Source organism: Cynocephalus volans, chromosome X, assembly GCF_027409185.1.
Source record: "Cynocephalus volans isolate mCynVol1 chromosome X, mCynVol1.pri, whole genome shotgun sequence".
NCBI classification, from domain to species: Eukaryota; Metazoa; Chordata; class Mammalia; order Dermoptera; family Cynocephalidae; genus Cynocephalus; species Cynocephalus volans.
Window position 1 is genome coordinate 80,302,021 of NC_084478.1, and position 22,308 is coordinate 80,324,328.

General features: G+C 41.5%; 2 protein-coding genes across 7 annotated transcripts in view; both read left to right on the top strand.

The window, feature by feature from the left end:
• Nucleotides 1-509: 509 nt before the first annotated feature.
• Nucleotides 510-6,958, top strand: LOC134367244 (rho-related GTP-binding protein RhoG-like). Its single transcript, XM_063083934.1, has 2 exons — nucleotides 510-592; nucleotides 4,806-6,958. Exon 2 carries the CDS (start codon nucleotides 4,821-4,823, stop codon nucleotides 5,394-5,396), a length of 576 nt encoding a protein of 191 aa, XP_062940004.1. The 5' UTR covers nucleotides 510-592; nucleotides 4,806-4,820; the 3' UTR covers nucleotides 5,397-6,958.
• Nucleotides 6,959-12,681: 5,723 nt separating this feature from the next.
• Nucleotides 12,682-22,308, top strand: part of TAF1 (TATA-box binding protein associated factor 1) — a 132,276-nt gene continuing 122,649 nt past the window's right edge. For 4 of the 6 annotated variants that reach the window (XR_010022386.1, XM_063083860.1, XM_063083862.1 and 1 more), the window contains exons 1-8: nucleotides 12,682-12,812; nucleotides 13,769-13,883; nucleotides 14,026-14,142; nucleotides 17,626-17,745; nucleotides 18,818-19,059; nucleotides 20,051-20,269; nucleotides 20,667-20,885; nucleotides 21,256-21,463. Coding sequence is in view for 5 of the 6 variants with exons in the window: in XM_063083860.1 (XP_062939930.1) it covers nucleotides 12,693-12,812; nucleotides 13,769-13,883; nucleotides 14,026-14,142; nucleotides 17,626-17,745; nucleotides 18,818-19,059; nucleotides 20,051-20,269; nucleotides 20,667-20,885; nucleotides 21,256-21,463 (1,360 nt within the window). In the remaining variant the exon portion in view is untranslated. The remainder of the gene's footprint in view (nucleotides 12,813-13,768; nucleotides 13,884-14,025; nucleotides 14,143-17,625; nucleotides 17,746-18,817; nucleotides 19,060-20,050; nucleotides 20,270-20,666; nucleotides 20,886-21,255; nucleotides 21,464-22,308) is intronic. The other 2 variants (XM_063083861.1, XM_063083863.1) reach the window with 1 other exon arrangement.

Below are 22,308 nucleotides of genomic sequence, written 5' to 3' on the forward strand. Positions count from 1 at the left end.
GTACACTTTAAATGGGTGAATTGTGTGGTGTGTGAATTTATACCTCAATAAAGCTGTTAAAAAAAGAGTACATACTATATGATTCCATTTATCTAAAACAGTAGAAATGCAAACTAATATATGGGGACAGAAAGCAACCGTAATTCACTCGCTACTTCATTTTCTTTTATCGCTTTCATTTTTTTCAAATATTTTCTCGGGTCTCTGACTGCCTCTTTATGTTAATATTGGTTCTGAGGAGAATACAGGGATGTAAGGAAGAGGGATCTCACTTTGCTTAGGGAAAGGTGAAGCTTGGGGACCCCCGACCGAGTAACTCCTACTGGTGTCGGGATCTAAGTGGTCTTCCATCACCTGAAGGTGTAGTTTACAAGCCTGTAACTTGCTGAAGGGGAAGCTGGCCTTAGAACTCCACTTCCCAGGAGGTCCTGGGGCGTTGAGTAGAGACTGCATCCGACGACGGAGGTGGGACTCGGTCGCTACCCGGATGTGGCGCCGAGCTCGCCGAACCTGCCAAGCCCAACTCGAGACAACCTGGGGAGTTCCACTATCCTTGGTTGAACGGCGCTGGAGGACGATCAGACTTTGCTGGGTAACTTTTATTGAGAAACTCCCGGCCGACCCCCACCTTCGAGACTCCTTGAGTCTCCCCATCCCCCAGGACGGTTGCCTTATGTGAGCCACTCCCTGGATGGAAGGAATTTGGGGGGGGGGGGTGCTTAGGTAGGTGTATGTCGGGGAGACTGAGCCAGCTCTTCCTATTTGTGAGTCCAGTAGGAGCAACCTCTCTGTCCCAGGCTCACGAGTCCATACATATGAAGCCCCGGAACCAACAACCCTTGGTGGAGAAGGATGTGAGGGAAGTGCCGAGTGGGCTTGTGGTGTCGATGAGTCATTCTCCTTCGGTTAAGTTTCCAAGCTCAGGGTTGAGGAGTATTCACACAGCTTCCTTCATCTCCTAGTGTCGAGTCTCTTCTGACCCGTCTTGAACCAAAAAAGTTTTCAATGTGAAAAGCTTCCCCGATTTAGTAGACAACTAAGTTGCAGACGGTTGTAAATAAAAATGGGGGCCTTCTACTGAATGTTTTGGTTTCAGAAAGTTAAAGAGAGCTATTTCAAGTGGACGTGATACTCAGGCTTGTGGGAAGGTTGAGACTTGGAGAATGTGTTAGAAACAGTGCTACTCTGAGCTGCACTCTTGTCCTCACTGTTGTTGGAGCTTGCATATCGTGTGTCCAGACTGGGAGAAAATTGACTGCCAGGCAGACAGTACACGTGGGGAAGGATGCTTTATTAGATGACATTGGAAGATTTAGGAGAAACTATAATCCCAAATTAAAGAGTGAATAACTAAGTCAGAAGGGAGCCTTCTGGGGTGCACTTCTCTGCAGTTCGAGACCTCTCCCAATTTCCAATCCTATAGGCATACCTAAAGATCTCTGAGCTGCTATCTTATTTAAGCCTCCCAGCTTAAATAAGATAAAGTATATGAATACATAGCACAACGCCTATAACAGGCTCTCAAGTTTTACTTTCTCTTTGCTTCCCCGCAGCAACTCTTTTTTCTCTGAGCCATGCATTACTGTGTATTATTGTTTGCCTTTTTATATAGATCCTGCCGTTGCCACAAAACTGTAAGCTTCTAGCATTCAGAGTCTTTTTTCACTTCCTTTAAAAAATCCCTCCTAGCCGTGCATTGCCTAGTGTAGTATCTGGGAGAGTGCATGGACAGTGGTGATGATGAAGAGGGAAAAGCTGTGCTTGATCCTTAACAGGACAGCATTGTGCCGCATGAGGCTGAAGGTAAACAGCTGGAGCTAAGATAAACAAGCTTTTCTCATATAGGTGATGAACAACCTAAAATATCTGCCTTTCTTTTGTATCTCGGAGCCTTTTCTCAGAGCCCCCAACCCTTTAATAAAAGTATTATTTTAATTTTTAGCATTACTTTGAGACTTTTAAACTATGAAGAATTTCAAACATATACACAGAGAAAATAGTATACTGAACATGTGGGCTGAAAAAATAAGTGAATTATACGAAGTAGCCCACCTCCAAAATACCTGGGACTTTTACTAAACCTTCCCTTCCACAGAAAGTTTTCTATAGGCAAATATGTTTGTAGGAAATTGATACTGCTTTGGGTTTTGTCTCAGACCTGTAATGTTCTGGCTGCACTTCATCACCTAGGCCCTCAGCCATCAGTGTGCCTTGAGTGCCCACTATCTGCAGACCATATACGAGCACTGGTAGAGCCAGGCACATTGGTAGATATAAACAAGTAGAAATGAGTGTAGATGACTTTTCCTATTTACAGACATGAGGAGCTGAGCGTGGGGTGCAAAGTGGTCTTTGTATCTAAGAGTTTTACTCTGGTTCATCAATCCCCTGAGTTGCACTGCTGTCCTGAAAGGAGTCACTTTAGGCAGAGGTGTTGGACACTGGGTGATACCTAGAGAAGGCTGAGAAGATGAGTTGCGTAGGCAGTAATTGCTATAGGAATTCAGAAGAGAAATTAATCCAGACTGGGAAGTCAAGGAAAACTATTCTCAAGGAATGTGGTGGTAACTTTGCCCCGTTTCCACTGATCTTGTGTGTTTGATCATTAGGCCTATTCCTAAATGGTAAAAGACAGAGTTGATGGACTGTGAATACCCTGGGGTGGTTGCCTACCAGAGCTGAATTAACTTGTTTTAACTGGGACCTGTGCTAAAGATGACTTCCAGGTGGAAGGCCTAGGTGCTCACAATGTCTGTGTGTAGGGAGAGAGCTACCCCTAGTGGGCTTGTGTGAAGCATACTCTGAAGACTAACTTCTTTACCCTGACCCAACATGAGGTGCTTTGTTTCGTTTATTTTGTTTTTGCCTTTGATATGGGCCTAATGTAGACCTTAGCTAATAAGACAACAGAATGGGGAATGTAACTATTTCCCCAAATTCCCAAGGTGAGAAAATCATTGATTCTAAATTTTTTTTTTGTAACCAAATACATATGACTATTTATCCCCTTTCCTCCTCCATGTTGACACTTTTTTTTTTTTTTTTAAAAGATGACCGGTAAGGGGATCTTAACCCTTGGGCCGGCCCTAATGTTCTCACACTTGAAGAAGTTAATGCTAGAAGGATTGGGTCTGAAATTAGGGAAGTAGTTAAGAATCTAAAGAAAATAGAGTGCTTTGGGGCCTAAATTGAGGGTAGATCATTGACAGGGTATTAATATGGGGGTATAGGGGCTGGCCTGTGGCTCACTTGGGAGAGTGTGGTGCTGACAACACCAAGTCAAGGGTTAAGATCCCCTTACCTGTCACCTTTAAAAAAAATAAAATAATAATAATAATAACAATAATAACAATAATATGGGGGTATAAACATGGGAGCTCACAGTAAACATGCTTCTTGGAGATCATGTCTGCCATATCATTTACTCTGAAATACTCGATTCATGAAAGAAATAGATGAGAGTAAGGTGGTGTTATGACATGTACTTTTACTCAGATAAAGTGGGAGGGGTGACACCTCTGGTTTATCTAGCATTGTAACCATATTACAGAATTTTTGCCTTCCTCAGTAATAGAATAGTAGAAGAAATATTATTAAGAAGCCATACAACTTCTAACACTTAATGAGTAATGTCTATCTAGCAGGGACTAATAAAGTACTACACATGCCTTCTTTCATTTAACCCTCAGGTTAAAAACTTGCCCAAATTCACAAAGCTTAGGGAGAGGGAGGACTGGTTTTTGACTCCAGGCAGCCTAACTTCAGAGCCTTGACTCTTAACCACTTCTTTATATGGCTGAGTCTGACTTGTCTATCATTCTCTCCAGTATTATGATGACACTGTTTTTCAGGCCTTGAGGTTCCTTTGCTGAGTCTATTGTCACAGACCCAGAGTGAGAGCCATATTTCTTTTGTTTCAACTGTGGAAACCTCCTTTCTATACCAATGTCTTTTAAAAAAAAAATTAGTTAACATTTATTAAACACCCACAATATTTTAGCACCTTTGATATAGTATATCCAGTCTTTATAAAATAAACAGTGTAATATAAATACCTGTGTATCTGAATGGTTTTTAATCATTTTGGGCTCATAGCCTTTTTCTTTTTTCTTTTTTTTTAAAAGATGACCAGTAAGGGGATCTTAACCCTTGACTTGGTGTTGTCAGCACCATGCTCTCCCAAGTGAGCTAACCAGCCACCCCTATATAGGGATCCAAACCCATGGCCTTGGTGTTATCAGCACCACACTCTCCCAAGTGAGCCACGGGCCGGCCCCTCGTAGCCTTTTTTGAGAATCTGATGACAGCTTTGGATTTTTCTTTCCAGAAAATATGCACTTATGCACATACATATAATATTGTACACAATCTCAGCAGTGGCTTCTGGACCATCCTTTCACAGTCCATAGACTCCATGGTAAAAACTGTTGCCCTGGGCTAGCACATGGCTCACTTGGGAGAGTGGGGTGCTGATAACACCAAGGCCACAGGTTCGGATCCCTATATAGGGATGGCCGGTTAGCTTACTTGGGACAGCATGGTGCTGACAACACCAAGTCAAGGGTTTAGATCCCCTTATGGGTCATCTTTTTAAAAAAAAAACAAAAACAAAACAAAACAAAAAAAAACCCCTCTTGCCGTATACAACCTTTTGCAGCTGACTCTCCTATAGTGTTAAGGGTGTGTGTGGGGGGACCGGGGGGGCAGTGTCTTACTCCCTCTCTTTCTTCTCAGAAATGTTTATAAAGCTTTGGCTCCCTAAGTTAACCAATTATCTCTAAACATTCTTTCTCTCTTCTACATAGGACTACAAGGGAAGAATGCAGACAATCAAATGTGTAGTTGTAGGAGATGGGGCTGTAGGTAAGACCTGCCTCCTCATCAGTTACACAACAAATGCCTTTCCTGAGGAGTATATCCCTACTGTCTTTGATAACTATAGTGCTCAGACATCTGTGGATGGCCAAATCGTCAGCCTGAACCTGTGGGACACTGCTGGCCAAGAAGAGTATGACCGACTACGAACACTCTCCTACCCCCAGACCAATATCTTTGTCATTTGTTTTTCCATTAGCAACCCATCCTCTTATGCCAATGTGAGGCATAAGTGGCACCCAGAGGTCTCCCATCATTGCCCCAATGTACCTGTTCTGTTGGTAGGCACCAAGAGGGACCTGCGGAGTGACCTTGAGACAGTGAAGAAGCTGAAGGAACAGAGTCTAGTGCCCACGACTCCTCAGCAAGGCACTTCCCTAGCTAAGCAGGTGGGGGCTGTGAAGTATCTGGAATGTTCGGCTCTGATGCAGGATGGAGTACATGAGGTATTTTCAGAAGCTGTCCGGGCTGTGCTTTACCCTACCACAAAGAAGAACACCAAGAAGTGTGTCCTCTTATAGCTTTTGGGTGCTACTTGGGGACTGCACCTAAGAAGTATAAGGGGAGATTCCTTTGACAGCAGTTAAGAGTGCCAGCATGAGCCATTTGTCTCTTTCCCTAGAGACCCTAACTGGTTTATTCGGCTTTTGGAAGAACAAAGACAGACTAGTTTGTACATGGCTGCTTTGAAGTGTGGTCTGAATCTTTTGGAGGAAGTTTGAGTGTGAGCACGCACCCGTGGGTGTGTCTCCCCTGTCAAAGCAGTAAGAGAAGATGCCACTGAGTGCTGTTCTTTTCTTTCCTGGCCAGGCCATGACTAAGCAGAGCAGCCTAGTACTGTTCTTTGTTGGCTTTTGCTTGTCTGCTTTTAAATCTAATTTCAGTGTTCCTTGCTGTATTTACCATTGAGCAAGTGCCTCACAGAAGGTCAAGATTATCCAGTTTTCAAATCATTGCCTTAAACTTTCTGATATACTAATTTTTTAAAACCATTTTATGTGTGATTCCTGGGTATTCCTAATCTTGACATGTTTCTCCCATTCTTGGGATGAGACATTAACAAAAATGGTTAAGCAGCATTTTCCAAAGCTCTGTGAGATGGTAATAGATGTTCCTTAAAATGGTTCTGTGGTCAAATAAGCTGAGAAACCAGCAATTTAAATGAAAATTGAGCAGGTTCCTTTACCACAGGACTTTATAACTTAATATGTTTGCAACATTTCCCAAACTTATTTCATCACTGAACTTTTTTTTTTTTTTTTTTGGTCCCATGCAACACCTATTAATGTCTCTGGTAACAGTTTCAGAGAAGCTGTGTTAATGGGAACTAGGAATTCCCGAGGAAGAGGCTAGAGGCTGTAAAAAAACAAAAAGCAGGGGTGACCCTGTGGCGCACTCAGGAGAGTGCGGCGCTGGGAGCGCAGCAGTGCTCCCGCCGCGGGTTCGGATCCTATATAAGGATGGCCGGTGCGCTCACTGGCTGAGCATGGTACGCCGGTCACAAAAAGACAAAAAACAAAAACAAAAACAAAAAGCATAATGTGGTCCTGTTCTTTTTGATGTTTCCCTCTTTATGCCTTTGAGACAAATGTTTATGAGCCATGGACTTGTGATTGGTTCCTCTGCTTTGGGAGATGGGTTTGGAACTTAATCATTGCATTGCATTGACGTGGGGTCTGACAATGAGATCTGCTATCAGACTGATGGCACTATGGGCCTGGTGATGTGAAATTATTAATCCCCCTCCCCCCCAAAAACTGTGTGAGTCTTCTTTGTGGCCCTTTTTCCTGTCACTTTCTGCTTTAGAGATAGACCACTCAAGGTTAACCCCCTAAATAAAACAAAAACAAAACAAACTGTCCTGCCAGTCATTGTCTGGGACTTCTGAGCTTTCCTGAGACATCTCTTCTGCCATCATTTCTGTGCTTAGCCATTCTGAGTCTATAAAGGCTATCTTGCTTCCTGTCCTTCCTTCCTCGGTACATTTCCCTGTGTGTTTTTTCAGCCCTGTGCGCCTTTGGAGGTCTTTTAGTTGCTCCAAGAGAACTGGAGGATGTTGGATGCACATCTCCAGACCCTGAGGCTGTCCCCCTTGTGGTTATGTAGGATTTCAGGCTTTGCTGGCAGATTCCATATCCCAGTGGGCCTGCTTCCCCCTCTTCCTAGTTGTTTTTCTTTTTTTTTAGAAGATGACCGGTAAGGGGATCTTAACCCTTGACTTGGTGTTGTCAGCACCACGCTCACCCAATGAGCAACCGGCCATCCCTATGTGGGATCCGAACCCACGGCCTTGGTGTTATCAGCACCACACTCTCCCAAGTGAGCCACAGGCCGGCCCAAAGATAAAAAGTTATATAAACTTCCTATTCTCCCTCCTTTTCTTCTGGATTCCCTTTCCCCTTACCATGGACTAAAGTGTTTTGTTTTTCTTTCACCACCACATCTTCCACTTCAAACAGTTCTTCATTGGTGTATATTTCTATATCATTGTCTAAAGCTGTGGAGGGTCCAGGATGGATACTATTGTCCAGCATCTGTTTTCCGGAATGTAACCCAGGGCATCCCATGGGGGGTGGCAGGAATTCTGTACAAGTAGTGTGTTAACTGGAAGAGAATGTAGATGGCCCTCTTCAACCAAGGCCCACTAGCACTTTGGAAAGCATGTAGGCCTGTGGATGAGTTTTCCTGTAGGCAAATGAAAGCACTTACTGCTCATGTATTCTAGTCTCAGGATGTTCTGATAGATGCTGCCAGGGATGCTCACAGGATGTCGTGGTTGAAAGGGCCTAGAAACATGGCTGTCACCTGTGGGGCTGTTTCTGGGAACTTTGTTTAGCTACTGAAACCTTTTAAAATAGTTTTTAATTTAACGGCCGGCCCGTGGCTCACTTGGGAGAGTGTGGTGCTGATAACACCAAGGCCATGGGTTTGGATCCCTATATAGGGATGGCTGGTTAGTTCACTTGGGAGAACGTGGTGCTGCCAACACCAAGTCAAGGGTTAAGATCCCCTTACCGGTCATCTTTAAAAAAAAAAAAAAAAAAGAATCTACATGAAGACTGACTTGCTGATCTCACTTTTAAGTTTTTCATAATGAATGGTAATAAACTTTTCTGATTTTACAGGGTCTGTTGCTTTCTAAAAATTAAAGCAATTCCTCCCGTCCTGGCTTTGAGTGGTTTCTAAATGCTCTTTAACTTGCAAAGGATGAAATGACTCTAGTTGTCATATTGCACATTGTACCTATGTGTAACTGTACTTGTTTTTCTGCTCCAGACAATCAGGGTAGGGAATTGTCTTGCCCTACTAACACTGATTCTCTCGTTCCTTTCCCCAACCTATCATCCCAGGATTTTAGCTTCATTTCTGGGTTCTCACTAATGACAGATCAGTTAGTTCCCTGTAGGCAATTTTTCCTCTTATTATACTACATTCAGTAAATAACTGTTAAGTTCCTACTGTGTTACAGGCATTACTGGGGTTGTAAAGACACATAATTTAATGTCCTTTGCTTCTTCCAGTTATGTCAGCAAAATATCCTTTCTCTGTTTGTTATAAAAACTGACTAATTCTGGCTAGTAATTATTGTCAGCTTTTTTTTTTTTTTTTTTAAAAGATGACCGGTAAGGGGATCTTAACCCTTGATTTGGTGTTGTCAGCACCACGCTCAGCCAGTGAGCGAACCGGCCATCCGTATATGGGATCCGAACCCGGGGCCTTGGTGTTATCAGCACCGCACTCTCCCGAGTGAGCCACGGGCCGGCCCTGGCTAGTAATTATTTGTACTGCCTGTGCATTATTGAGTGCACTAGTAAGGAAGAATAAAACCATGGGTTTTTTTTTTTTAAAAAAAGCTTTTTTGAGTTATAATTTACATACCATAAAATTCACCCATTTCAAGTGTACAATTTAACAATTTTTAGACTTACTGAATTGTACAACCATCACCAAAATCCAATTTTAGAACATTTCTGTCATCCCAGACATGCCTCATGCAGTTATTCCCTGTTCCCACCTCCAGCCCTAGACAACCACTAGTCTACTTTCTTTTATAGATTTGTCTTTTCTGGATATTTCATATAAATGGAATCATACAATATGTGGTCTTTTGTAACTCATTTCATTCATTTAGCATAGTTTCCAAGGTTCATCCATTTTGTAGCACATGTTGGTACTTTATTTCTTTTTATTGCTAAATCTACTGTACAGATATATCATATTCTGCTTATCAGTTGATGGACATTTGGATTGTTTCCACTTTTTGATTATTATGAATAACAGTGCTATGAATATCCGTGTAGAAGGCTTTGTGTGGATATGTTTTTAATTCTCTTGGGTAGTGTTGCTTCGCCCCCCCCACGGATTTGTCATCCCACTTCCCCTGGGTGACGGACATGCAAAGGATTACTCAAAGCCCATCTCTTCCAAGCAGTGAGAGGCCCCGAAGTGGTTAACCTCCCTGGGAACGCTCAAGCGAGAGCCAACCCTTCCATTTGGGAAATTAATGCCGAATTGGGGTTCTCTCCCTGCATTTATTTTCCAGACTGGGAAGTTACAGGAAGAGAACAAAGGTGGGCTTATAGTTTAACAATATAGGCTGGTAACTTTCAGTGAAACAAGCCAGATGACATTCCAGTAGACAATTAAGTGGTTCTATCAACAAGTTTGATCTTAGCAAACATTCCTTCTTATAGCAGTTTCTCAGTATCTTTACATATCAATCAGTAACCAGTCTGTCTTTGGGCCAGCAACCTGCTGTGCCACAATCCTTAGCTTGCTACAGAGACTTATAGCCTGAGGGAAATTTCCAGTCCTCCTCAAGGTCCATATTTGAAACTGCAAGGCTTTGGAAAACCAAGCCCCGTGAAGTACATATGCTTTATAGTATATTCCACAGCGTAGAAAACTAGGAGTGGAATTTCTGGGTCATGTGGTAAATTTATGTAAAACCATGTTTTGAGTAAAGAATGGTGTCTTTAATATTGATAGTATCGGAAATCCCCTTCCATATCCTACAAGCCTCCATCTACCTCTCATGGAATCTGCTTTTCCTCAAGCACAAGCATCCAAGATGCAATAAAGTATAGTAAATAACTACTATAAGGTACATTAAAAAACGTATTCCATTGTTGCTTTTTGTTCTCTTTTTTCTTTTGTGTTTTAAATATTAGTATAGTAATAGTATTCTACTGACTTTCATTCCTAAAGTGCAGCATTTCAGCTACTATGTAGGTTTTGGCAGACTTTTGTCTGGCCTGGAAATGTAACTACTGTTAAAACATTGTATGGGATACTCATACAATGTTCAGTAAAAAAGAATGAGGAAGAGTGCTATGAATATCCTATGAGGGACATTCCTTTGTAGGATATAGTTTGTATATACATACACTTTGTGTATATGTACCTTGCATATATACTTTGAGTATATATATATATATATATATACTTTGTATATCCTATGAAGTGGTACAGTGTGACTTCTAGTATATATTATTAAGTAAAAAAATAGGTGAACAGAATAGATATAGTATGCTACCTTTTGCGTAAGGAAAAGGCAGAAATAAGAATATATACACATATTTGCATATGTTTGCAAAAAGAAACACAGGAAGGATAAACCAGGAACTAATGGTTACTTACAGGGAGTGGGTGGGAATGGGGTAGATAGAGGGCATAGGCATGGGAACAAGACTTCTCTGAGAATAGCTTTTTACATATTTTTGACTTTGAACATGTAAAGGTTTACATATTCAAAAAAATAAAATTATATAAAAAAGGATAATAAAGCAAATCCTAAAGTTTAATACAAACAGAAACAAATGATTTTAAAAGTACATGAAACTAATAACTCAACAGAGGGAAAAACGATTCAAGTAATTTTTGAACACAGTACTTTGTATGTCCTTAGTGAGATATATCCTAAGGACAAAAAACTGCAAAGAATTTCTGAACGTTACTTAGGTTTATTGTTGCTCATGGTCTTGTAATTGTGAAAAGAGTAAATATATTAATGTTGGGAATCGGAGTTTTCATTGTTAAGAGAAGCAAGATACAAACATGAAATGGGGAAAGGTGAGGAAGAACCTTGTGGTGTTCGATTTGAACTGGAGTATCATTAGTATAAATTCACTATTTATTTTAGCTCTCTCCACTGAAAGGACCTACAAGCAATGATACCCCAGATCTTGGTTTCTAAACACCATTCCCCACTAAAAGGAACCAGGGCTCCTTGGAGAAGTGGGTAATATCAGGTCCAGGACAGGGAATGTTCAGAGTAAGCCTGGCACATCTTGTGCCAAAAAGCAAGGAAGTGCTCCGAGACTAATGGTCATGTTGAAAGGACACAGGACCCAGAGTGAAGTGATTCCCATATTTGGGACAATTGGGGCATCAAAAGGAATGATGATGCTAGAATATAACACATTAAAATATAGAAAAATACAAGAAAGGAGATAACAAAAGGGAGAGTTCTTCTTTAATGAATAATTCCAGTTAATAAATGTAAAAAGAACGTAAGAATTAGAAAAATCAACCTTTTGCACTCTCCGAGTATAATTGATTCAAGCAAGGCTCAGCAATGGACGCTAAAGCCATTGGGTGCAAGAATAATAGGGAATAGGATATCCACACAATCTCAAAATATCACCCCATAGATTATTTACTTATTACAAAGGGGAAAACGTACCTTTGCGATGGAGAGATCTGGCGGCCACCAATATTAGGCCAACCTGACATTGTGCCTTCTGATGGCCGGTAAAATATTTAACCTGAATCAATTTGAAGACACGATCAGACAAATTCAGAACATGGAATGTTTTCAAGACAACTTGCCTGGATTCTTCCAAAAATTTAGTGTCATGAAAAATAAAAAGGCAGGTGAATTCTGGACTAAAGGGAGATGACCGATGTAATACGTGAACCTTGACTGGATGCTGGATTGGAAAAAAAACATAAAATGCCCCAATTAAGACAACTGGAGAAATTTGAAATATGGACTGTATATTAAATAATATTAAATTACTTTTTAAAGATATACTAGTACGGTGGTTATGTAGTAATATGCCCGTTTTTAGGAGTGAATAACCAAGATGTCTGTAACCCACTTTCAAATGGCTTACGGGGAAAACCAAAACAAAACCCTAGCAAAACGTTAACAACTGTGAATCTAGATAAAGGGTCGTCTGTTCATTTTAACTCATCTTTCACATTTTCCAAAATAAAACGTTGAGGGGGAAATCCATTTCTATGGGAAATGTCAATTCAAAACAAGTAATTTACAAAGGTACCTCTGGCACAGTTGGGGACTGCCTGTACAATTTTCAGCATGTTTCCCTTAGGGACGGAGTGGCGAAGCAGCAGACAGCACAGAAGAGAACGACCGAACCTAATCTTTACTTCCGTGCATGGTGGCGTGACCTGCATATAGGTCACGTGACCACAGAAACCCTCCTCTGATTGGAGAAAGATCCTTTGCTCTTATCCGATGCTCTGAGAATGCCGGCGCGCAAATAAGTGGAAGGGGGCGGGACTGAAATTTTCTTTGACCAACCGCTTTCCACATATCCAGCCTCCTGATCGCGTATGGACGAATCAAAAGCCGTTAGTAAAGTAGTAACACCTATTCTCCTTTCTCTTAGGACGGCCGGTCTTTCCGTTTTTTTTTTTTTTTCCCCCTTCATTCTGCTTCCGGTAGAAGCCGGTAGGGTCAAGGAGCTCTGGAAGTCACTTCTGGGCCACTAATGTTTTTATTTCCGGTCATGGGGACTGGCTGAGATTCGTTGTTTCCCGCAGCCGCTGACGGCCCTATTGCCGCCATCATGTCCGACACGGACAGCGATGAAGATTCTGCCGGAGGCGGCCCATTTTCTTTAACTGGTTTCCTTTTCGGCAACATCAATGGAGCTGGGCAGCTGGAGGGGGAAAGCGTCTTGGATGATGTGCGTGAGGATAGGCCTGGAGGTGGTGGTGTGGCTAAGGAGAGTAGGTGAAGTTAGAGCAGAGAGTGGTTAGGAGACGAGAATAAACGGTGCAGTTAACGTAAGAGAAGAGGATCTCATCCTTGTGTATTTCGGGAATAACGTGGAGCGAGAGTGTTCAATTCTGGGCGTGGGTGGGGAGAAAGGAGGAGGACGGTGGGCGATACCCGGAGGTCATGGCGTGGGGGTGGGAGGCTTTTAGAGAACATTCTACCTGCCCAAACCGTAAGAAAAATAATGGTTTAACCCAGTGAAATTGCTTTCAAGCCGTTACTGCGGGAACCTTCTTGGAGATTCTTGAAACTGTCTGCATTTCTGATCTCGCTGACCTGAGCTGGAAAGAAGCCGCAGCACATCGCTTGGTTGCGGCCCCAAGCGTTAGAGCAGCGAATGTTTCAATCACCCGGCCCGGCTTCTTCTGTGTCCAGTGCACTCTTTTAGGTCCTTTTCCCAGTGTGGTCACTGACTGTCATGACATTGTTTACTGTGCCCAGCTGAAACTCTCCTACTCTCATTTAGGTTCATTTTCTCTTAAGCTGTTGACCAATATCCCCGTCCCCCTGCAACAAGCACACTGGCCTCCTCCATCTGAATGAACTCAGCTGCCTTGGCCTTTATTCAGAGAACTACTGTTCCGTTCATTTATTCTTGGTGGTGGCTCTCTGAATAATTTTTCCTTATGTTACTTTCAAGTGTGGTAATGAAATTGGACTGGGTACTTTAATAAAGATCTGATCAGTGTGGAGTTTAGTGGGAGATTTACTTTAAAGTTCTTGAAGGTGATGCTCCTTTTAGCGCACTGCGAGGTCATTTGTCATGGGTTTGTGACTTTGTCATGGACTAGGAAAATAAGCCTTGTGGTGCGGGAAGTTTAGGTTTAGTTATTATCCTCGACTCTGGTGCTGTCTCTTTTTCAGGAGTGTAAGAAGCACTTGGCAGGCTTGGGGGCTTTGGGTCTGGGCAGCCTGATCACTGAACTCACGGCAAATGAAGAATTGACTGGGACTGACGGTGCCTTGGTAAATGATGAAGGTAAAGTCTGGGTTATGGGGAATAAGGTGGGGGAGGAGGCTAGCCACTTACTGTACATGTACTTTTAAGTGGGAATTATTTGAAGGGAGTGAGAGTTACTTGCTCTTTGTTGAAACCCCCCCCCCTTTTTTTTGACTTATAGGGTGGATCAGGAGTACAGAAGATGCTGTGGACTATTCAGACATCAACGAGGTAGCAGAAGATGAAAGCCGAAGATATCAGCAGACAATGGGGAGCTTGCAGCCCCTTTGTCACTCAGGTGATTCTTTGGTGTCACTGGTAGGGCATTCCAGTGTACTTCTTGTTGTATATTCCGGTTTGGGCTCTGGTCTCTGTGCCTAATTTCTGCCATTGTTCCTGCTGTCTATGCTTTTGCTCTCCTTCTTTCCCTTTGTTAGCTCAGTTCCAAGTAGCTGCTGTCATCTTTTGTATTCTGGGGCATTCTTGCCCTATTCAGGCTTTTATTAATTGTACTCTTCAGCCCTAAATTCTTGGTTGATGACATGTAAGGATGATGATGCTTTCTTCCTTGTCACCTGGTATTTGAGTACCTACAGGATTTATGGCACTGTTTTAGATGTTCTACAAAGTTAGAGACTATTAAACTAAGTCTTTGCCCCTGAGGAATTGATAGTTCAAGAAGGAGTAAGTATATGATATCGTATATAAATGAACATGTGCACTTATTAGCTCAAATCGCTAACCCACCTGTATGCTGACACAGTGCATTTAATTCTTACTGTTATGAAGTGCTACATTGTAGAATCAGAATGTTAGAACTGAAAGGAGTCTTAGCAATTATTTATTCTTAGTCTCCTAATAGTTAAGGAAAACTTGAACTTTAAAGAACTTTTTTTTTTTTTTCTTTTTTAAAAGATCACCGGTAAGGGGATCTTAACCCTTGACTTGGTGTTGTCAGCACCACGCTCACCCAGTGAGCTAACCGGCCATCCCTATATGGGATCTGAACCCATGGCCTTGGTGTTATTAGCACCGCACTCTCCTGAGTGAGCCACGGGCCGGCCCCGAACTTTAGAGAACTTTAATAAAAAGTGGAACTTTATCAAAAGTTCTACAATTAGCTAATGGTAGACCCTGACTAATTTAAGAACTCACTTCATTAGACATTGAGTATCTGTTATGTGCTGTAAACTGTGATAGGCGGTGTAGTGCAAAGATAATAATCCATTTACTGATTTTGAGGAGCTCAGTTTAGTGATCTGGAACTTGGAACTGTTGGTTATAGTTTGCGCTGCCCTGCGGTACCTCTCACTGCTTGAAACTTTTGTATGAAGTTGCTCATTGTTTATTCATTGTCCACCTCTTCAAGTTTGATTTCAGGCTGCTGAGAAATGTAGGTAAAACCTTGTTAAACACTTGAACTTAGTTTCTTCAGGGCCAGGTAAAAGGTTTGAGTGCCTTTGTAAAGAGAATTAATTGCACTGCGTACACAAGAAGTAATCCACAAAAAATAGAATATATAGGCTCTACCTTTGTGGATATTGTTATGTGGAGAAGATGGAGTAAAAAAATGCAAAACAATTCATAGTAAGAAGACATAAACCAACTATAAGTTCATGTTTTTGTATAGATAGGTGTTATGTTTAGTTTTGATGGGCTGCCAGAATAGCCAAGTCAAATAGCATAGCTGTTGTTTTTGGAGCACCGTGACTTAGGCTGAGGGGAAGGTGGTGGCAGCTCTGATTTTCAGTAGAAGTTATAATTTTCAGGTTTGGGTTTGTCATCTTGACCTAGGGATGGTAAAGAGTTTTATAGTTGAGTTTTATGAGCTAACTTGGAAAAGGAGGATGTTGCATTAGGTAGAATCTCAGTACTCTGTAATGATTTCCAAGTTCTCTTGTCCTCTGGGGGTGCCTTCACCTATGCCCTTAGCTGCTTCTTTCTCTGCCATTGGTCCCTTCTTGATTTACAGTGGTGCTTTTTTGGAATAATTGAAATTGAGTGGAAGTCATTAGGAAAGGTTTCATGGAGGTGAATTTTAAGCAAAATTTTGGAAGTGAGACAGGGTTTGGTGGAAAAGCAACAGAGCATTGTGGTTTGGAAACATGGCTTGTCTAAAGGTTTGGAGAGATGAGTACCATGGGAGGAAATGGCCAGCAGATTTTCTTGAAAGGAGTGGAAGACATACTGTCAAATAGCAAGAACCAAGGATAGGGCAATTTCACGGCACCTTTATGTATGCATTACTTAGGATTTGATGCCATAAAGAATTGTAAACCAACAGTGATTGTTGAGTAAGGGGCAAGGTGGTATGAAAAGAAAATGGACTTTGGAGTCAGAATGTTCTAGGTTCAGAATGTCATAGGTTCATATCCCAGCTCCATATTTAGTGTGATTCTGGGCAAGTTGCTCAATCTCTGAGGCTTGGATTTCTCATTTGTAGTCATCTCTGGGTTTTTGTGTCTGTAACAAAGGTGATAATAGTAACCTCATTAATAATGCTTTTGTGAGAATGTAAGTTCATTACCATATGATGTGAAAGCAGCTGCATAGTAAAGTATCATAGCAGATGCTTTGTAAATGTTGGTTGGCTTTCCTTCCATGTAATGCTTTAGAAAAGTGGTGCTTGTTGTTCTGGGGGTTTCATTAGTAAAAGAGTGAAGTGACACACCAACTTGGAGACTGTTCTTGCAGGCTAGACGTAAGGTTATCAAGGTCTGGAGTGGGGTGACAATTGTGGAAAATGATAGCCAGGGTCAAACTTGAGAGTTGCTGGTAAAGTATCAGTAGAACTTGGTGAGTGAGGAAGTGTGTTGGAAAGAATATGGGCTTTGTTATAAAACCAGGCTTGAATTCTGACTTTGTCACTTAAAGCTGTATGATTCTGAGTGAGTCACTTAACTTCTGTATCTCAGGATAATTACTATTTTGCATCATTATTAGGAGAATTATATATAAAATAGCTAGAAATGCCTGGCACATTATGGGAGCTCAGTAAATGGAAGTTGCTATAATTAGTACTATTAATGATGGATTGGAAAATGTATGTTGGGGCGTAAGAGATTAATGAAGGAGACAGTAGACTAAAGTCAGAAGCTGGGAAAATGAGGATAGATGTGGTATTGATAGTAAGAAAAGGGAATTTAAAACAGGTGAAAGACATTTCAGTTTTTTATAACATACAGTTGAATATCTGAATGGAAAGGTTCTTTAGGCAGCAGATGTGGTGGAATTGTAGAGGGGGTAAGTCAGGGCAAGATACATAGATTTGTGTTTAATCTAGGTAAGTGTGATTCTTGAGAAAGGGAAATAGGGAATGTATAGGGGAATAAAAGCAGAGTGTTCAGGACCAAGTATTAAGTGATGGTACTGGTTAAGGGGCAGTGAAAAGAATAATAAACTGCAGAAGGTAGACAGAAAAAAGTGTGTCATAGACTTGGGAGGTGAGAAGAAAGTCCAGTCTTAGTCCAGTCCTACAGGAAACTGACAGGAATAAGAGTGTTCAATTATGAGATTGAGCAGGGTAAAAATAAAAACACGATATGATCAGGAAAAGGAGCAAAAGGTTTCAAATAGCTCTTGGAAGCTCTCTCATATCCTGTGTGAGATGTTACACATTATGATATTTAGCTATACCATGACGTCATCTCTTAAGGCAGAAGTTACATCTCCTGTGTATTCTTAAGGGGATGTAAGTGCATAGCACTTCTTGAGTGGCAAGGGAGTTCAGGGTTGTTGTTTAACATTCTGGATATTGAGATCACCTTCTTGGCTTTATTAGATTATGATGAAGATGACTATGATGCTGATTGTGAAGACATTGATTGCAAGTTGATGCCTCCCCCGCCTCCACCCCCAGGACCAATGAAGAAGGATAAGGATCAGGATGCTATTACCGGTGGTAAGTAGAGACTTTCTACTTTTGTCTAAGGAGCTAGTTTTCACTCATAAGTCCAGGCTTTTGGCACACACGTAAGGGTCTATTAAACAAAATTAAGCTGTTGGAAAAGGATAAAACTTCTAGAAATGATTCATACAATCTCAAATTTTAGTATTAAAGGGAAGTTTTACTTTTAAAACACTTGGCGACAGTATTTGAACATGTACTCAGTTCTCAAGTCTGGCTGGCCATCAGAATCACCCCAAGTCTTTAAAAAATCCAACTCTCATCCTTGGAGAGTCTGATTCAGAAGATCTGGGGTAGAGCCCAGGAATTTTTAAGAGTTCTCCAAGTAATTTCTGATGTCACTCTTCTGCATACTGATATTGGGAAACCACATATTCGGCTTTCATTAAACAAAATGGTTAAATAGGAAAGGCACCCTAGAATGTGCATGAATCATATAGCATCAACTATCAGGTATTCAGAGATTTCAAAGGTGGTAGGGTCTTCAGTGATCATCTCACCTATTCCTATGCCTATAGCAGTAATAGCTCTGTCCAAGGCTAGATGATTGGGGAAGAGCAGCATCTTTGATGTCCTGTATTGTGAGGCTTATGTTAACCTAAATTTCTCCTATTGAAGTTTTAAGCCATTTTCTTTTTTAGTCTGCAGGCTAAATATCAACTGTTAAGATCTGATTTTATGCTGAACAATCTCATTGTTATCATGTGGGCTTAAAAAAATTCTCCAGCTTATAGGTCCTTGAACTGGACATGATAGGGCCAGACTGGTATAAAGTATTACATAATGTTGCTATTTGTCACAACACTGGACACTTACAGAAAGTAGTAAATGTAGTAATAGTGTTTGTTTTCTCTTATCACAAACCTAGGGTACCAGGTACAAGGTGAGTTGGGGATGGTGGGAGATAATGAGTTGGAATGAGTTGGGTCGCATATTAGTAATCTGGGTGCTTGGGACTATATCCCCTGTCATCGAGTCATACACATAGCCTAGAGTGGGTATTGGCTGAATTTGAGGAAATATCCTCACAGTTACATGCCAAAGGGGTTTCTCTTCCTTGTTGCAGTGTCTGAAGATGGAGAAGGCATCATCTTGCCCTCCATCATTGCCCCTTCCTCTTTGGCCTCAGAGAAAGTGGACTTCAGTAGTTCCTCTGACTCAGAATCTGAGATGGGACCTCAGGAAGCAGCACAGGCAGAATCTGAGGATGGGAAGCTCACCCTACCATTGGCTGGGATTATGCAACATGATGCCACCAAGCTGTTGCCGAGTGTCACAGAACTTTTCCCAGAATTTCGGCCTGGAAAGGTACTTTCTATGAAGAATGCCCACTTTGCAAAAAACCACTGACCTCATCCAAATACTGAGTTATGTAAACAATGGAGGGATATCATGACATATTCTATCATTCAAACCTTCCTATTCAGTAATGTATCATGTCTGCCCCCCTCCTTGCACCCCTCTCCCCCGCCAAATACTTTTTTATTACAATAGGGTTTTGAATTCTGTTGTTAAGATGCTGAATATTGGGCTGACCAGTTACCTCAGTTGGTTAGAGTGCAATCTTATAACACCAAAGTCAAGAGTTCAGATCCCTGTACCAGCCAGCCGCCCAAAGAAAAGAAAGATGCTGAATGTAGAATGGATAAGATCTAAAGGTTTCCTTTTTCATTGACACATTATTGGCTGTATAAAAGTTCTTCCCACTGTATTAGGTCTTTGTTAAGAGTTGTATACTTTGGAGCTAGCCAGTTAGTTCAGTTCTTTGGAGCTCAGTGTTGATAACACCAAGGTCAAGGGTTCGGATCCCCATACCTGCGAGCCACCCAAAAAAATAAATAAATAAAAATAAAACAAAAAAAGTTGTATACATTAGTACTAAATGTGATTTATGCTCTTCTCATTAGAAATTGTACTGTTGTCGGGCCGGCCCGTGGCTCACTCGGGAGAGTGCGGTGCTGAGAACACCAAGGCCCCGGGTTCGGATCCCATATACGGATGGCCGGTTCGCTCACTGGCTGAGCGTGGTGCTCACAACACCAAGTCAAGGGTTAAGATCCCCTTACCGGTCATCTTTTAAAAAAAAAAAAGAAAAAAATTGTACTGTTGTCTTAAAAGAACTAGTCGAAATTACTGAGACTCTTTACTTTCGTGGTAGGTGTTATAAATCTGAATTCAGCATTCCTTGATTCCTCCCCCACAGATGAATGGATACTTCAAGGGCGTTTTCAGGCCTGGATACTGCTGTTTTCCTGTCTGACATGGAGTCTCTGACATAGTAATGTGTTCTGTGTTCTAGGTATTACGCTTCCTACGTCTTTTTGGACCAGGGAAGAATGTCCCATCTGTTTGGCGGAGTGCTCGGAGAAAGAGGAAAAAGAAGCACCGTGAACTGATACAGGAAGAGCAGATTCAGGAGGTGGAGAGCTCAGTAGAATCAGAAGTCAACCAGAATTCTTTGTGGAATTATGACTACGCTCCACCACCACCTCCAGAGCAGTGTCTCTCTGATGATGAAGTAGGCAAGATAGAGACTTGGGATTAAGGCCTATGAGGGGAACAAATGAGTTCTCCCTAGTTTATGTCTAAATTGGAAATAACACCTTAGCAGACAGAATTCTGGGTTGATTTTCATTGAGTAATCATGAGTTCAATCATAGTGGCTGCCCCTTCCCTATTGTAATAGAAAAGTATTTGGTGGGAGGAGGAGGGCGGGAGGGGGGAGGCAGATGGTGATACACTGCTTAATAGGAAGGTTTGAATGATAGACAAAATATGCCATGATATACCTCCATTGTTTACATTCTAACCCCAGGTAAGTTCCCCTCCTGACTGTTAACTCCCTATAGCCTTGGGATGTGTAGGATCAGGAAATGCCACCCAACACCCCTTTGTATTTCTTTGTTCTGTTACAGATCACAATGATGGCTCCTGTGGAGTCCAAGTTTTCCCAATCAACTGGAGATATAGATAAAGTGACAGATACCAAACCAAGAGTAGCCGAGTGGCGATATGGGCCTGCCCGACTGTGGTACGATATGCTGGGTGTCCCTGAAGATGGCAGTGGGTTTGATTATGGCTTCAAACTGAGAAAGACAGAACATGAACCTGTGATAAAGTGTAGAATGATGGAGGTGAGCAACACTGGTATGTTAGAAAAGGACCAATGTGCCCAGGGTCCTCTCATTTTTACTAACTTTACCTTGCAATTGTCGGGGATACTGGGTTAGGGTTTCTTTGGTAGGTGATTTAGGTGTCTAAGCTTTTTGCTTGGTATGGTATATCACCTTGGTAACTAGGCCTCATTCTAAGGATTCTGTTTGTGAAATCAGTGCTGTGCTGGACTAGGAGTGAGAGGAGGCAGATGTTCCTCCGTTATCAGGTGGTTCTTACAAGAAAAGGACAACTTATGATCTGTCTGATGCATCTCTAATGTGGGATTTGGAGTGGCAACTTTGACCAGTGACCAGTTAGGAATTTGTTGTTCCTTCCCTACTTCTACAGGAATTCAGAAAACTTGAGGAAGGCATTAGCACTGATCTCCTGGCTGATGAAAACTTCCTGATGGTGACACAGCTGCATTGGGAAGATGACATCATCTGGGATGGGGAGGATGTCAAACACAAAGGAACGAAACCTCAGCGAGCAAGCCTGGCAGGGTGGCTTCCTTCCAGCATGACTAGGAATGCCATGGCTTACAATGTACAGCAAGGTGTGCTTTCATGTCTAGCACACTACCCCTTCATCTCAGTCACCCTACGTGGACTTAGCTATGATTTTTTTGGGATGCTGAAGGGTATTGCAATGCTTTGGTTCTGAACCCTGATTCCAGTTCATAATTTCTTTACCCTATTCATAAGGTAGAGTAGACTCTGATTTCTTTCTTTCTTTTTTTTTTTTTTTTTCTTGTGGCTTGCTGGTATGGGGATCTGAACCCTTGACCTTAGTATCATAACACTGCGCTATAACCAGCCAGCCCAACTCTGATTTCTTATTAGAAAAATGTGAAAGCCATTTTGAAGTTAAAGATCTTTCTGAACTATAACAGTGCTTTGTTTTTATAATATATTTCTGTTTCCAAAACCTGTTTGTCTTTATAATTCTAGAATTTGCTTTTTTTCTCCTTAAGTAGGTTAAAAAGAAGAGTGGTATGCCATGCTTAATTGTAGAAAACTTTGAAAATATAATGCAGTGCTAAAACCAAATCATCAGTAATCTATTCTCCAGAGATTATCAACTGCTAACTTTTTGGTGTATTTTTTTTTTCAGTCTTCTGTATGTGTATGTAGTTGAGCTTATTTCTGTATATACAGTTTTATGTATTGTGCTTTTTACTTAAGTATTTTTCCGCGTCATTCATAGTTCTTCATAAAAATGTTTAATGACATGGGAAACTCATTTTAAATGGAAAAAAATAAGGTATGAAACAGCATATTTGATATCCCATTTGTGGAAATGTAAGAAAAAGCGGGCTACAGAAGCATAGAATGCTGACTAAAAGGAAATACACTGAAGGGTTCACAGTAGTTGTTTCTGGTTTGTAAGATCACAGACAGC

Excerpts from the sequence above, each read along its gene's own strand:
- LOC134367244 (XM_063083934.1), top strand. The coding sequence starts at position 4,821 with ATGCAGACAATCAAATGTGTAGTTGTAGGAGATGGGGCTGTAGGTAAG.